This window comes from Crocuta crocuta, unplaced genomic scaffold, assembly GCF_008692635.1.
Source record: "Crocuta crocuta isolate KB4526 unplaced genomic scaffold, BGI_CrCroc_1.0 scaffold369, whole genome shotgun sequence".
Lineage (NCBI taxonomy): Eukaryota > Metazoa > Chordata > Mammalia > Carnivora > Hyaenidae > Crocuta > Crocuta crocuta.
The window spans coordinates 4,963,850-4,981,579 of NW_027529441.1; the positions used below are offsets into that span (position 1 = coordinate 4,963,850).

The 17,730-nt window shown below is 38.9% G+C and overlaps 1 protein-coding gene and 1 long non-coding RNA gene across 2 annotated transcripts in view; one reads left to right on the forward strand and one right to left on the reverse strand.

Moving 5' to 3' along the window:
• The window catches only part of LOC144228399 (uncharacterized), a 46,987-nt gene that overhangs the window by 8,899 nt on the left and 20,358 nt on the right, over positions 1-17,730 (reverse strand). The window lies entirely within an intron of this gene.
• CYYR1 (cysteine and tyrosine rich 1) overlaps positions 1-17,730 on the forward strand; it is a 107,557-nt gene that overhangs the window by 1,997 nt on the left and 87,830 nt on the right. The window contains exon 2 of the mRNA XM_077760215.1: positions 3,626-3,728. Coding sequence (XP_077616341.1) covers positions 3,626-3,728 — 103 coding nt within the window. The remainder of the gene's footprint in view (positions 1-3,625; positions 3,729-17,730) is intronic.

The following is a 17,730-nucleotide window of genomic DNA, read 5'->3' on the forward strand; positions in this document are numbered from 1 at the left end:
TCTAAGGTCCAGGAAATCTGCAGTGCCGGCTGGCAACAAGTTTGGTAAATTTAGAGAGTTTGTCTGCATTCATTTTTTCTCTCCTTAGGCACACCTCCCTCGTAAGTTACAAAGTAACCACAAGCCAATAATACTAAATTAACTTACTGTCTTTGATAAGAACTGTTTAGCTAATGTGCTCTTTGGTGTTAACTCCTGAACTCTTTGCTTCAGAAATCCTTTTACGCTTGCCATATTTATTTCCCCAATATTTAGTGAATGACGTATTTCGAGTGATATAGCAAAGAGGCCATGCTCTGAGTCTCGTCTGGGAGATAAGTGTACAGCGGGCCTACTATAGCGTATAAAAGGCTGTGTTATAGGCGAATTACTGTCATGTGCCACAGGTGTTCACAGGAGGGAACATCACTGCTGGCTTCGGGGAGTAAGATCCAAGAAAATGATGTCTGTTTTGTTCAGCATAAGATTCAGAGACTGGCAAAATACCTGGCCCATAAGAAGAGCCCAACGAATATTTGCTCAGAGAAATGGAATTAAGGAGGAATTTTAGGAGCTAGACTTTTGGTAGGGAAGCCACGGACATAAGGAAATGGAGAAAGATATAATGTGAACAAAGGCAAAAACCATGAGATATATATTTGCAAAGATACACAATTCATTTTGGTTGGAACTAAGAGATGTGGCTGGAAGTGAGGACTGGGGTAAAATGAGGAAACAATGCAGATAGAAGAGTTGAGACACGCTGTTCAATAAATTGCCAGCTTTAAGGGGAAAAAAACCTACGTAGATGCACCCCGCATGCCCTGAATTACTTTCCCCCAAAACAAATGCATTAAAGTCATGCTCCACTTGATAAGGAGGTATGAGCGAAGTTTCCATGCCTAACGCATAGAATCACCTTCAGAAAGAGACTCAACGAAATTTACGCCATCATCCAACTCCCACGATAGGCGACAAAGGCAGGATCTGGCCAAGGTTTTGCCTTCCCAGCCTCAGCCAGTGACTTCTGTCCCTTCCCTTTCCTTCCTCTTTTGTCCTCAGCTGTAGCTTTCAAGAGCCATTTCTGAGCATGTGATCCCAGCCAGATGTCGCTTTTCCTGTACTACACATTCCTTAAGGTGGGGCGAGGGTTGGAGGACCTTCTTCCAGATCACGCCTTTGATTAAACTCAGTGAAGAAAATTTGGACTGGCTGTTTCGCAAGAATATTAATTCAAATATTAGAAGTAGTATCAATTATCTTCTGAAACTGTTGGAATGTTCCATTCTTCACAAGGGAGAAAGTGCTCTGGTGTCTTCCAAATCTGATTTTCACAGAATTGTTCTCCAATAAACTGGAGAAAGCAAGTAACGTGCTAGAAGAAGATTTGATGTGTGGTCAAAACCTCAGTGTGAGAATGTTGTGATTGTGAATCTATTTGCCATACTATTACATCTGCTCTTTTCAGTTGTTTAATTCTGGGAAGTAGACAGGGCCGCTGGAAAATGCCATAAAAATAATGAACAACTTGTGGCACGATCTTGATGTTTGCTGCAGGTATAGTCCAGCTTCTTGGCTGCAAGATGTTGGGCTTGGTTTCCTGTAACATTGGTACAAAATATTTTGATAACACCCTGTCCTTAGAATAGTAGTAACTGGAACACAAGAATAGTAATTGAGCCTTTGATATTCATGGAGAGTTGAATAAGATGTCACTTTCAAGGGCATCATTCGAAAGGCACCCCGCAAAGCTACTCACATATGGGTCGTCCTGCCCAGACAGAAAAAAGGGGACATCAGCTTTCCTGCTATCTGCATGGCTTTAAAGAACATGAAGCAGAACATCCCTGTTAAGCCTCTTGAGACAACTAGCTAATCTAAATGTCTGAATTAACTACACAGCACTAAAAATGAGCACTATAGAAGTTCATCGGGAAAATGATAAATAGCCTTGAAAAGAGTGATGCACTCGGCAAAGAGCATGCCCTGTCAATAGATCATAGATTGTGTGTTTATTTTCAAATTTTAACAGTGGTTTGCAGGAGAGTTACTGAATCTTACAAAGGCAATTATTTCTTCCTCTCATTTCTTCTTACCACATCTCAGAAGAAAACATGAAGGTTTGTTAATTTATGAGGTAGAAGTAAAATTGAGGGGGAAAAAGATGAATGTTTTCATGTGTTCTACAAAGTACATACATTATTGAAAAAACGGAATGAACTTTGCTACTTTGTGATGACATTCATTTGTTGAGAATCGTCCTGGCAGGGAGGTGATTTAAAAACAAAATCTAGGGGCACCTAGGTGGCTCAGTTGGTTAAGCTTCTGACTTTGGCTCAGGTCATGATCTCCTGGTTCGTGGGTTCGAGCCCCGTGTCAGGCTCTGTGCTGACAGCTCAGAGCCTGGAGCCTGCTTCAGAGTCTGTGTCTCCCTCTCTCTCCTTGTCCCTCCCCGCTCATGCTTTGCCTCTCTCTCTCAACAATAAACATTTAAAAAATGTTTTAAAAATCTAAATTTCCCTTTCTAGACAATTCCACCACCTGGACACACAGACATAATGTGACGTCTTGTAGTTACCGGTTATGATTTGACAGGAAAGCAAGAGAGTTATGTAATTTAGATAATAGTTGGTATTACCGTTAGGGGTTGAGTTAGAAAGGACTTTCTTTTGTGATTCTTGAACCTGAAACTTAAATTATCAGGCTGTACTTAATGTGTTTCTAATCAGGTACCTCAAACTCACATATCCGTTATAATTTATACCACCGGTTATAATGAAATAATAATCTTAACTTGTTAAACATAAATCATTCAAGTGGCACAAAGAACTTTTAAAAGCTAGGGCAATTTTTATTCAACATTTGGGGTATAATTTTCCTTTCCAAAAACCTATGGAAAAAAGAGAGTAATTTGGTTTTATCAGTTCCAACATGTCCTTTCTACTCAGAAAGCACCTTTCCCCCATCCCACAGTGCTGTTTCATAACTAGTTGATTCTTAAATCTGATATTAAATAAATTCTTAATTATTCACAAGATAGCTATCTATGGGAACATCTTCCTACAACTGACTCATTATCTTCCAATCCAGTGGGTTCACAGAATATGCAGACTCATTTGTGTTACCATATGTATGCAGACCGCCATTATGAAGGTAAAAAAAAAAATGTAGAGAAAAAGTAACATACAATGCATTGTCATAAAAATATACATTATTTAAAATTACCTCCAGGTGACATTCTACATGTCGATAACACATTCCATAAAATGATGTTAATTGGAAGTAGTAGCCTCAGTCCAAAGACTTTATCATTTCAAAATAGTTAGAGGAAGTCTGTTGAAAAATTGAATGACTGAACCCTCAGATCATTCACTTCTCCTTTCATTGTCTCATTCAATGATGCTGACTACCAATTACGATGTTTGATGAAGGAAATTCAAAATATGGTCTTTGCCTCTTCTAGATTTATATCCAATAGGGAAGGAAGACTAGTTGTTTATTCATGTTTTAGAATTCTGAGGACATAAAATGAATATCGCAATGCACTGAAGTGGGGTCGTTGACTGACTGTAATATAAAATCGGATACTTTTCATGAAGCTGTGAGGTCAGAGCTGTAAAGGGTGTGTGTGTTATTTGTTTTGCAGAGGACTGCCTTGCTCAGTGCGGCAAAGACTGCAGATCTTACTGCTGCGATGGGACCACACCCTACTGTTGCTCCTACTACGCCTATATTGGGAATATCCTCTCGTGAGTACTGGTCAAGTTTGGCAATACTGATGCTTTTCCCATTCTTCAGTTATGTTTTCACGAAGTACCAAGGTATATAGGTAGGGGCAAGACATTTTAAAAGTGGTAATTTTTTTTTTAAGTTTATTTATCTATTTTGGGATGGGGAGAGAAGCAGAGAGACAGAGAGAGAGAGAGAATTCCAAGCAGGCTCTGCACTGTGCCATTAAATGCTACATGTGACCTGAGCTGAAATCACACAAAACGCTAGATCACATGAAACGCTAGAGGTGACCTGATCTGAAGTCAACTGACTGAGCCATGCGGGTGCCCAAAGAGTCGTTATTGACATAAAGCCTTCACTGGAGATATTCAACACTCCTCACTGTCTAGAGTGTTATATTATTTAACAAAATATGCAAAGTGATATGCAAAATAAGCTGCTTTTATTAGAAGGGGGTTAAGAAGTATTCTTTTACTGCTTAATTTGTGTTTTATAATAACCATGTTTTTCATCGACAACGTGCATATTACTGATCATTTTTTAATGTCAATTATATGGTTTTGTCTGCTGTGTTGAAGGATTTGTAAGCTAGAATCTGTCATTTAGTTATGACTAGTTTATTTTGTCATGTATTTGTCTATCTCATTCAGTAGATATCAGGGAAAAGAGACATTATGAATAAAACAGTTGAGATATGACATGTCAATTTTGTACATAATGTATATCAAACAACTTCAGGAAATAAGCTCAGAGTCCAAGAAAGTCTAGGCATCAACACCATAAAGTGATAACCAAGCACAAACGTCAGTGAAACAAACACACATAGAATGTGTTTAATGTCCTGGGGCACCTGGGTGGCTCAGTCGGTTAAGCATCCGACTTCAGCTCAGGTCATGATCTCACGGTTCGTGGGTTCGAGCCCCACGTCGGGCTCTGTGCTGACAGCTCACTCAGAGCCTGGAGTCTGCTTCAGATTCTGTGTCTCCCTCTCTGTCTGACCCTCCCCTACTTATGCTGTCTCTCTCTCTCTCTCATTCTCTCTCTCTCTCCTAGAAAGGAGAGTTCTATTTCTAGGAGAGAGAGAGAGAGAGACAGCGCGAGCAGGGGAGAGTCAGAGAGAGAGGGAGTCACAGACTGAAACAGGCTCCAGGCTCTGAGCCGGCAGTCAGCACAGAGCCCGACGCGGGGCTCGAACCCACGAACCGCGAGATCATGACCTAAGCGAAAGTCGGACGCTTAACCGACTAAGCCACCCAGGCGCCCCTAAAAATTTTTTTTTAAAAAAAGAATGTGTTTAATGTCCCTCCATAACAAACTGAGATTTTATTTTGGAGATGCTATTGGGCAAAGGGAAATGGAGAAGCAGGAACTGCCTTCAGGGTTGTGTGTCTGAAAGGTTTGCAAATCTCTGTTCTACATGCATCTTAAAGTCAAGAAGTTAGACAATGAGGAATGTAAGGCTTTTCCCAGTAAAAATCACATAGGGCTTTCAAATAACAACAAAGATCTAGTCTTTTAGACCAGCTCCTTAGTTTTCATTTTTCAAGTGACTGTCAGATGATTTGGGAGCTGTTTTGTTGTGGCTTAACTCCTGCCCTGCGAAGGCTTCAGTAGCAACAGGAAAGATTAGGCATGAAGGGAAATGTGCCTGGCTATTTTAGGGCTATGTCCATTGATAGGGCTTATAACTCATCCACCATTCCCTAAGAATAGAAAAGCTGGCACCACATACACTTTCTAAAATCAAAGTTGGGGCTGATAATGGAGATCATAACTGAATAAGGCCAAAAATAATCATACTTCAGCATACTTTTGAAGTCTACTGTGGCTATAAGAAATGTCAGGCTGTAATAAAGATTGATGAACGGAATTTAAGCATTCTTGAAGTGCAAAATAAACTCTAAATAAAATGTTTGAAATTTTCTCATGGGAGTCTTGCTGAAAAAGAGATTAAGTCTCCTTTTTACGTTAGAGATCAGTCAGAATGATATGTACAGGAATTGATCAGCTCAGAGTATGCTCAATATAAATATTAACCATGTTTCCCATATGTATATCACTTTTCAATTTGAAGTAATTTAAAATAAGGGCGCCTGGATGGCTCAGTCAGTTGTACCTCCAACTTTGGCTCAGGTCATGATCTCATAGCTTGTGAGTTCGAGCCTCATGTCGGGCTCTGTGCTGACAGCTCAGAGCCTGGAGCCTGCTTGGGATTCTGTGTCTCCCTCTCTCTCTGTGCCCTCCTCTTCTCACACTCTGTCTCTCTCTGAAAATAAATGGATGTTAATTTTTTTTATTAATGTAAAGTAATTTAAAATACACTTATTACCAAACTCCAATTTCATTTTCCAGTAGATCTCACATGCCAGCTGTTGGTGTTTGGGGCAGATGTGTAGGTGGCCCCAGAACGTGGCATAGATTCGAGGCAACTGGCTTCAGAGTGATTGTGTGATTCTTTGGTCCTATGGCATCTGGTCCCATCCATTAGTGTCCATGATTCTGCCTGTTGTGTCTTATTTTCTCACCTCACAGTTACCTCCACCCAAGTAAATATTATAGAGAGAAGAAAAAATTACTAAAATCAGAACTTGACATTTTTAATTTTACAGATGTGCTTTGTATGTTTTATATTTGCATTCAGATTTATATTTTTATGGTACATATTTTACCCTGGGTTAAAGTAAAGAATTAGTGGAATTTATCTATATGGGTTATTAGGGCCATGTACTTGTTGTATCTCAAAAAAGGAATTGTGTTTTGAGTGGGGGGAGAATAAACACAGATGGCATTATATTTCAGGCAGTTATAACTGAATTCTCTGTTCAAAATAGAAGCCATTAAGTAAATCCTTTGGTAAACAATTCTCAGGAGAAAAAAAAAAAGAGAGAGAAGCTTTAAAGTGTTTTCCCCCACTGAATAAAGGAGAATACATTTTCAGGATTTCCAGTAATTGTTTAAGATTTGAAAAGAGTTCTTAACCCCACCCAAAGCTTTTCTTTTTTTTTTTTTTTAAGTTGGGGTGGGGGGAGGAGGAGATAGAAAAAAATCATTCCAAGAATGCTTACAAAAGTTCTTTCAGGCATATGTTTTCAAATATTGCTAGTTTGGAACTTATAAGCTACCAATCCAGGCACATTCTTGCTAAAAATCATTTTAATCATCTTAACAGAAAATTAAATCTTTGTCATTATTAGAAAAGTAATAAGGAAGAAAGCCATAAACACAATGGAATGTTATGTATCCTAAATGACTAATTTTATAAATTGGTTATAATTTGGTTTCTATTTTTGTTTGTTTTTAAAATAGAAGCTATCTTGGCTTAGCTTAAAATGAACTAAAAAGACTGCAAAGTACAATCTGGGTCATTCTAAACTGTTCACAAATTGGTAAAGTAAGGTGCACTCAATTCTCACTGCTGAGGCCCCTCTAAAATAATCAGAAAGAGTTTTTTTAGATCTAACTCTGTTTACTTCAACTCTCCTTCCTGTTTTACAAATTAACCACTAAGGCTTATTTCTAAAGAGATCACAATGACTACCTTTCAATTTACCTTTTAGTTGAAAAAACTTACATGACTCAGGTCCCTCATTTTTAGAGAGTTTATATTCTAAATATGAGTTAATTTTGACAAATAAATTCAGATTCTACACCCCCACATTCTTTACTTCTTTCAATTAGGAATTTTTAAAAGTTTATTTATTTTTGGGGGAGAGAGAGAGGGAGGAAGGGAGGGAGGGAGGGAGGGCATGAGTTGGGTAAGGAGAGAGAAAGGAGAGAATTCTAAACAAGTTGCACATGGGGCTCGAACTCACAAACTGTGAGATCCTGGCCTGAGCTGAAATCAAGAGTTGGACACTTTACCAACTGAGCCACCCAGGCACCCCTTCAGTCAGGAATTTTTTATTTTATATGCGTCTCATGAAAAATTTTAAATATTCAACTCTTAGGGGTGCCTGGGTGTTTCAGTTGGTTAAGTCATGATCTCACAGTTTGTGGGTTAGAGACTCACATCAGGCTCTGTGCTGACAGCTCAGAGCCTGCAGCCTGCTTTGGATTCTGTGTCTCGTTCTCTCTCTCCCCCTCCCCAACTTGTGCTCTGTCTCTCTGTGTCTCTCAAAAATAAATAAATGTTTAAAAATTTTTAAAAAATTCAACTTTTAAAATGGCATATCTAAAAAAAATGGCATATCTACTTTTTAATTGAAGTATAGTGGGCCTATAACATTATATTAGTTTCAGGTGTGCAACATATTGATTCAATATTTGTATATATTGCAAAATGATCACCACAATAAGTCTATTTTAAATAGCATATTTATTTTTGATCCTTATGGTCACACGTACTAAGTTCAATATAGAAAAATAGTATCATTTTCCAGAATTTAAGAATGATTTCACAGAAGTCAGCATATACTATGTAATCAGTTATTTACAAATACATATTGAGTGCCCATTAGTTACCATGGCGGTACTGAGCTAGGTTCTGAGATCCAAAGATGAATAAATGATATACCTTGACCTCTAGGACCTCACAATCTCATAAGAGAAGAAAGTGCAGAAAATTTAATTCTAATTCAGCGAATTAATCTATGAAGTGTTATTGGAGGACCAGGAGGAGAGAAACAGCTAACTGTGTGTGTGTGTGTGTGTGTGTGTGTGTGTGTGTGTGTTTAGGGAAAGTCTCATAAACATAAACCTGGATCAGAGTATTGAAGGATATTTATATAAATGGACAGTTGAGAAAAGGAGGTGCATTCCAGAGAGAAAGAGACCCTCACTCGCAAAAGCAAAGAAATAAGAATGGAAATGGTTAGTTTGCGAAAACCCATGTTATTCAATGTTGCTGGAGAAGGAAGGTTAAACTTTAAAGAGAACATATAAATAAGTAGGGAAGACAAAAGATAGGTCCTTACTTCTGCAAAGTTTTATTGGTCATGCTTAACAAAACTAAAACAAAATAATTCATTATTTTTCTGGAAATAAGATAGCTAGCTTTACATAGACATGACATATTCTTAGACACCACTGTGACAAAGGACACAGGTGAGAAGGGGGCTGATGGGCATGATTTTATTTATGCCATAAACAAAGGATTTGGAATAAACACTTTGAGATGTTGCACTATTTAGAGCAACTTATGACAGAATATGTGACCTTGGAATTATTTCTCCCCTTCTGAGATTTTTTTTTTATCATGAGGGCAACTACCTGAAGATTAAAAGCCTCACTGTGCTTGAAAATGAGAATTGGGTCAACTCAAGAAGTAAACAATTTCTCATCAAAATAATTCTCAAACATTTTATTCAGCCACTCTTCCCCATGAAAAATAAAGATCTCTGATGAATATGGAAAAGGGATATTTCAATTTTTGCTGCTGATGAAGTTTAATTGGCATTCTTGAGGGAGAAGACCCGGTGGTTTGTAGAGTACTCTTTAGCATTGGAAGAATTCAAGGGGATAGAGGGTGCACTTGAGTGGTTAATTACTGTTAGTAATGGGACAAAGTAAAAACTTTACTGGAAATGAAGAGAAATTACTATGTGAGTAAAAAAAGAAGTGTCCAGTATTGAATATGAACCCAGTAATGCCTAGGTTGGATTTAGTGAGCCTGATAACAAGATATAAGATTTAATCCTTTTATCCAGAAATAGATTTTGGCTTTTCCAGTGTGCCTCTGTAAAATACAGCTTTATTGGGAGATTCCTCAGAGCACCATCCTGCCAACACAAAATCCCTATGGGGGAAAAAAAAATCAAGAGGAGGAATGAATAATAGAGATCCTGGTGGGATTAAGTTTATTTTCTCCTCAATGAAATGTGAAAGATATATTGCCCACAGTTTTGCAAAGACAGCTAATAAATATCACCACTGTGATTTCAGAACCATGTTATGCATGAAAGCAAAACTAAGTTAAACGATAAAGGTTTCATATTTTCAAATGGCATTTGAAGCGTATGCTCTTTAAATAGCTGAACATTCCGAATAAAATACGTGGGGCTCTTCAAATACTGACTGGGACATAATGCATTTTGAAAGGCCCTTTGGTATTGGGAACATCATTTAAATTAATTAAAATATTCTTAGTATTAAGATATGAAAAAACAACTCTGAAAGGTGCTTACTGAGCAGATCAAAGTTGGTGTGTGTGTGGGGTCTTACCTTTAATAATGACACAAAGATAAATAATTAATGTAATGTTAAAACAAATATGAATTTGATTTCAAATGTAGTCACAAATTATATTTGATATAAGAATAAAGTCAGTGTTTCTCAGAAGACATTTCTATTTTATGGGTTATTTTATAAGGATGTTTATACAATAAACATCTAGAAATCTAAAACTCTTCTCAGCCAAATCTTATATTCTAGTTCATCATAATTGCCTTTGTAAATGAAACTTAAATGTCAGAAACATAATTTGTTTTTAGAAGGAAATGAAGTTTCTAGAACACGTTTTCAGGAATTTGTATCTATAAATATGTATAGAGATATTCTATATTCTACACCAGGTTCTGGGGGAGATAGCCTTGAATCAAACATGGTTCTTGCCTTTGAATTGTTTAAAAGTTACTGGGAAGCATAGACTTATAAAAAGATAGTTTCATCTACTGGAGAAAGTGCAAAATGAATTAGAATTAGGGAGGAGATGCTTTTAGTCCAATTCTAGGGTTCTAGGAAAGCTTCTTGAAGGAGAATAATTCTAGGATGAACCTTGGGGAAAAAACCAATTAACAAAATTCATTACTTACTTGGAGTTAAAAGAAAAGATTTAGCAAACTAAGAATACAGAAGAAAATCTCTTCACCTTATAAATATCTCAAAAAAAATCCACCAAAAAACCAAAAAACCATACATCAAACACCAGACTTAGTGGTACAATATTATATGTACCTTTTCCTTTAAAGGCAAGTGTAAGGCAAACTAACCTCTAGGGATTCTATTTAGCATCCTGGTCAGTGTAAGTAACAAGACAAGTTAAAAAGAGATAATAAGAATTGGAAAGGAGGGAGCTGAATTGTTATTTATAAATGGTTTGATTGCCTGTACTCCTCAGACTATAAAAATGAAAGAGAATTCACCAAGATTGCAGTATATAAGCTCAGAGTGCAAAAATTAGTGCATCCCTATATATCAGCAACATTCAGACAATGTAATATGCATGCGTGTAGACAAATCTCATTTATAACACCAAAAATGATAAGATACTAAGAGTAATAATCTATGAATGGCATTTATGGAGTAATATAAATATATAAAAATTTTGAGAGAAGAGAGACCTACAAAAATGAAGAGATCTATCAAATTTTAGATGGGAATATTGTAAGGATATCAATATTGGCATATGTCAGTTCTTCCTGAGCTATACGTAAATTCTGTAGAATTCTAATCAAAACCCACAGGACCATTGTTTTTTGTTTTGAGTTTGACAGACTGAATGTGACGTTTACATGGGACAGCAAAGGATGTAGGAAAAAAAGATATGAAAAAGAACAAAGTGAGAAGACATGGCTGTGGACATCAAGATTTATTATAAAATTATAGTAGATAAATTATGTGATACTGGCTCACAGCTAAACTGATAGAATATAGAACTTAGAAACTGACTCATATATATATATATATATACACTGGAATTTGACAGATAACAGATGGCCTTACAGACTAATGGAGGTGGGTGGGTTATTTAATAAATGGTGCATTAGCTATCCATATGGGTAAACATTAAACTCGATCACTCCATCACACCACACCCAAAAATCTATTCCTATTGGATGAATTACATCAACGCAAGAAGCAAACATTTACAGCTTTTAAAAAAGAGAGAAAATGGCATTATGGTATCAGGATAGGAAAGATCTCTAAAATAAAAGATAAAAACACAAATAAAACCACTAAAACTAAAAACCAATGAACTGTATACTTTTTAAGAAAGATTTTCATCTCCATGACTTATATATTTTGTAACAGGCAGTTTGTACCTCTTAAACTTAACCCTTAATCCACACAGGCAATGTGTGTGCACAAATCAAGTCAGAGAGCAGAGAAATGGAAGGGCAATAAACATATGGAAGATGCTCTACCCAGCGAGCCAAAGCTGGGAAATGAAATACCATCTCAGCCCTCGGGTTGCCAGCGCTTTTCAGTGTGACAGTATTGAGTGGCATGACCCAGAGTGAATGGGGCTCACATTGTTTGCGGAAGAACAACACCTGTTATCAGCACTCTGGGAGCAAATTGACCAAGTGCAGTAAAGACGAAAATGAGCATACTTCGGGAGGTTAGCAATTTCTCTTTCACGTATATTCCCTACAAATTTCCCAAATATGCAACAGGTGATATAATATTGGCTAACATGTTAAACTATCAAACATCAGAAGCAACCTAAATTTCCATCCGAAGAAAATGGATAGAGTACACTTATACAATGGAAAGGGATACAGAAATTACACTAAATCCGCACAAGTTAGGGCACCTGGGTGACTCAGTTGGTTAAGTGTCCGACTCTTAAGTTTCGGCTTAGGTCATGATCTCATGGTTTCATGAGTTTGAGCTCTGTGTGGGGCTCTGTGCTGGCAGCACAGAGCCTTCTTGGCATTCTCTGTCTCCCTCTCTCTCTCTCTGCCTCTCCCCCGCACATGCTGTCTCTGTCTCTCTCAAAAATAAATAAACTTAAAAAAATCTGTGCATGTTAATGCGTCATTATACTAAATCTCAAAACTGGTAATGCTGTGTGAAAAAGATCTAACAGAAACAGATTGTGCAAAACATGATACTATTTGTGCCAAGTTAAACACATAAAATAATTCTGTGCATCACTTAGGAAACAGGGGCATGTGGTAAATGTGTAAATATCTGAGGGAATGAAGGGTGTACATGGATTTGAGGATTTCCCAGGACTGAGGGGTTTCCCGGAATGCAGAATTTTCAGTCCCACAATGGGGACCGTCCTTGGTAAACTGGGACAAGTTGGTCACCTAGGGAGAAGAGTGGGGGGGAGGGACTTCAACTCTAGCTATTTTATTACTAAAAATATTAAACAACTGAAGCAAATAGAAATTAACATGGGGAGTGTGAGAGTGTTTTATATTATTACCTGTAATTTTTATATATTTGAAAATCTTTAATTATAAAAAAGGAGAAGCAGTGGAAGTCTTATGATGGCTATGATGGAATCATCTGGGCGCCTATGATTCTGAGACCGGTTCCATTGTGTGGGTTTTCCAACACCACTGAGCAATTAACTCACTTCTGATACTATGTGGAGAGAGCATTGGATCCCACAGCCAGAGGCTTCCTTCCTACAAGACCCCGTTCCATTTCAGCCATCAAGGGCAAACCCAGGTGGTCACCGGTGTTTCTGACCTGCCAGCTATAGATTGGAGGTCCCAACAACCCCCTCCTTGGATTTGAGGAATTTGTTGGAGTGGTCCACAGAACCTAGAAAAACATTTTACTTGCTTATAAAAAGATCTAACTCAGGAACAGTGAGATGGAAGAGATGAATAAGGCAAGGCCTGGGGAGAGGGCCCCGAGCTCCCAGGGCCCCCTAGCAATCTATTCTCCCCAAATCTCTGTGTGTTCACCAACCAAGAAGCTCTCCAAACTCTGTCCTTTGGGGGTTTTATGGAAGCTTCATTCCATAGGCATGATTGAACTCAATCTCCAGCCCCACTCCCCTCCCCAGAGGTTGGTGGATGGGACTGAAAGTTTTAAATCCCCTATCACCTGGTTGGTTGCCCTGGCAACCAGCCCCCATCCTCAGGTGCTCTCCAGAAGTCACCTCATTAACGTAACAGAAGACATCTTCAGGAATTTCAAGCATTTTAGGAGTTCTGTGCCAGAAATAGAATGAGGACCAAATATATATTCCCTATTATAAGCCTCAACAGTACCTTGTTACCATGCAGATTATGGATTGGTAGGTGTGGGGTAAGACCTGAAATTCTGCAATTTTGACTAAACCTTCCAGGGAGCGTCGACACAGCCCATCCTCCAAGCACACTTGGGTAGAGGAGGCTGGTGTGGTTTGACAACGTCCTATCCTATGGAATGAATCGAATGAAACAGTAAAAGAGATGAGGACTGGAGGACTGTTGGAATGCGGAGCTAGTGATTGGGGCTAAAAGAAAGAACAAGCCCAACTTTAATTCTGGAGCTTCTGCTTTGGATGATGGGGTGGACAGTGTGCTGGAACTAATAGGAAATCTTCAAGAAGGTTCAGAGAGGGGGATTAATTCCATTTTTAATATGCTGAGTGGCGGGGGAGTAGGGGAGCAGTGGTAATAGGCTTTATAGCCTATAGGCTGAATTCAGTGGGCCTTCAAATGGTGAAATGTACTAATCTTAACTCAGCGGGAAGCCTGGAGCTCTTACAGATAGATTTGTGAGGACAAAGCCTGGAGGTGCTGGTTGAAAAAGGTGTAGAGAGAGGTGTCTGAAAGAGAACAGCAAGCCAACCATAGAGCCCTGGGGAGATTCGGAAATACACTGTGATTTCTTCCCTTTCTATATTTAATCAGTCTTTTGAAAAGTGTTCTACATCTATTTCAACCGCCCTTAGAGTCTTCTCTATCCCTTCAGTATTCCTTCCGCCCGTGTGAAAATCGATCTGCTCTTCACTAATCAGCCTGAATATACCTCCTGTGGTGGGGACAGTAAGTGCCTTTATTTTCTTCTCTGTGCTTTTTGTGTCTTATCACCTAAAAAGTAGGACTCACGGTATTTCAATTCTTTCCGAGTTGAAAATGCCGCCATAACAAATCAATATATGTGACAATACAACTTTATCTACTAGGATTGTGCCCAAACCAAATCCATTCAATCTGGTCATATATCCCAGGTTTTAGGGGCTACCTTAATTAGATAGAAATCGGGTTTGGTGTTATAAGAACCTGTGATTGGTGGTGGCAGGTATTATCAGAATGAAAGGAATTACCATTTATTTAATGTGTTCTCTGTTCCACATGCTGAAAATATATTAGTTTATTAATCTTCAGAATAGCCCTCATGACCTAGGTAGTATTATTCCTGTCTGTACAGATGAGGAAGTTAAGGCTCAGAGCTAGGTAATTGGTCTAATTCTGTACAGCTCCCATGTAATGAGCTGGCACTTGAAACTTTGTGTGCTTGACCTCTTTCTGTCACTCCCCACCGGCTCCTGAAAATCTGTAGATTTTAAAGGGGATGAGTAGAGACCATTCATTGTTGGAAGACCTTATGAAGACCTAAACACCAAATTTTGGGGGGAGCTGTTTTTTACTCCTAACATCTGGATTAAATGCCCTCCCTTATGCTGCTGTAACATTATCCTTTCCCTACTCTGTCATTATTTATCACTTTTCTCAGGTCCCTAAATTTCTTTCTGTCCTTGCATAATCTAGATCCTGAGAGGGAAAAAAGCCAGTGTGATAATTTACCATTGAAGGTAGAGGGGGAACCAACTGAATGGTCCATAATGGACTGTTTATTTTTTTTAAGTTTTTATTTATTTTTGAGAGAGAGATAGAGAGAGTGGGGGAGGGGCAGAGAGACGGAGCAAGAGAGCAAGAGCAAAAGAGAGAGAGAGAGAGAGGGAGAGAGAATCCCAAGCAGACTCCATGCTGACAGCAAGGAGCCCGACATGGGGCTCAAACCCAAGAACCATGAGATCTTGACCTGAGAGTTGGCTGCTTAACTGATAGAGCACCCGGGCACCCCCATAATGGACTGTTTAAATGCAGGTCAATCCTCCATGTGCTCATGAAGAACCGGACATATTGTGGGTTGTACATAAATATATCTCATCTGTGTACATCTTTGCTTAAACAAAACAAATTCAAAGATATTATTGATTTCAGAGAATTTCGTTTCCTGAGAATTTTACATTAATCAGATATCATTAAGGTAATGGTCTCTGTGTAGCCACTCCTCAGTTTCTAGTCACACCGTTTAGGATTAATGATAATCAGATGATAAGGATCAGACTCTGAAGACCGATTTGATTATGACGATTGAATTGCTTGTCACGACTCCGGGGTGAATGTGCTCCTTCCAAGATGGTCTGCCAGCCTGTGATTACTAAGAGAACTGTCTCTTTGCAACTCCATTCACTTGCATAACTTTGGGAGACAAAATGTGTTGCTGAAAAAATTGAGGGAAGAATTAGGCACCCTCAAAAAAGCACCGTGCTTTTTACGGAATTATACTGGGAGCATCGTGGTGGGCAGCTGCACGTCAGAACCCATGTGTTTTGGCTGTCTCGCAACTACAGAATGTTAGGATGAACATGCCCATAACTAATGGAGATTTCAGAGGGCAGTGATAACCTCATAAAGTGTAATGGGATTCCATCTGAAAGTGCCACGGGTGAAAGCCTTGGCTGTGTAACCCATAGCAACTCAGAGACAAACGGAATTTGTCGTGTAGGTATTCATTGTTTTTAGTTTTTTAAATTTTTAAAAGAAAATTTTAATGTTTATTTATTTTTCAGAGAGAGAGAGACAGACAGACAGAGCAGGATGGCAGAGGAGCAGAGACAGAGAGGGAGACACAGAGTCCGAAACAGGCTCCAGGCTCTAAGCTGTCAACACAGAGCCCAATGTGGGGCTTGAACCCATGAACCATGGGATCATGACTTTAGCTGAAGTCATATGCTCAACCGACTGAGCCTCCTAGGCACCCCTCATTTTTTTTTAACTAGATATCAAATGGTAAACTTTAAGCAGCTGCTTTCAATGTTTATTTATTTTGAGAGAGACAGAGTGTGAGTGAGGGAGGGGCAGAAAGAGATGGAGACACAGAATCCAAAGCAGGGTCCAGGCTCTGAGCTGACTGCACAAAGCCCGGCGCAGAGCTGAAACCCATGAAACTGTGGGATCACCCACGAAGGTGAGCCAGAGTCAAACGCTCAACTGACTGAGCCACTCAGGCGCCCCCGTATTCATTTTTAAGGAAAGAAGAAGAAAGATCTGACAGGTAACAAGAATGCTTTTTTTTTAATGCCCCTGCATCAATCTGCTAAAATTAGATAAAGACGTGACAAATGACTTCAAACATATCCTATATGAATTCACACTGTTAAAAAGGTGGCAGAACCATATCTCCCTGAGCTGCACTTTGTATAAAACAAGTGCCTGCCTGTGGTTGCCAATAATCACCTGCACAACGTTGATGCAACATTCTTTCTCTGCAGACACCAGGGGTAATATAAGATCAACTTCCAAAGTATTACACATGGAGAAATACTTGAATTTAAATCTTGGCAATTGCCATCCTAAGCAATAGCCATCCTTACATTAAGTAAATAGACCTCTTTGCCAGGTGGAATTCAACAGAAAATAATTCTTTGTGATTCTATTAGGAACTAATAGTAGTCTTCATGATAGGAAGCTGTAGAAGAAAGACCAAGAATGTTTGGATCCACAAGAAATGCATTTGAGTTTCTCTCTCTCTTAGGCTGTGTAAACGTTATTCTAATGTTACTGAGCCTCTCCTAATGTCACTGAGTTTATTAATTTGTAAAAAAAAAAAAGGAACAGTAGTAACAACTTGCCTACCTTTCAGAATTTGGCTAACAGATATATCTGTTCATTAAAAGCATTTAGAACGGGGCACCTGGGTGGCTTAGTTGCTTGAGCGTCCAACTTCGGCTCAGGTCATGATCTCACGGTTTGTGAGTTAGATCCCCGCATCAGGCTCTCTACAGTCAGCACAGGGCCTGCTTCAGATCCTCTGTCCCCTCTGTATCTCTCTGCCACTCCCACGCTCGCTCGTTCTCTCTCTCTCTCTCTCAAAATAAATAAACTTTAAAAAAAAGCATTTAGAAGAACTTTGCACATTTTCCTTACTGAAGTTTTCATTACTGAAAACACTGGGCTTTGCACATCTCTGGAGCTTAGAAGAGAGGAAGCAAATGGGAAGCAAAGTGACTACTCCAAGGTCATTCAGAGAAATCCATGACTGATCTGCAGAGTGAGCCCCACTTTGGGTGTAAGACCCTCCATGGTCCTCTGGGCCAAAACGTGGGCTTCTCTCCTCAAG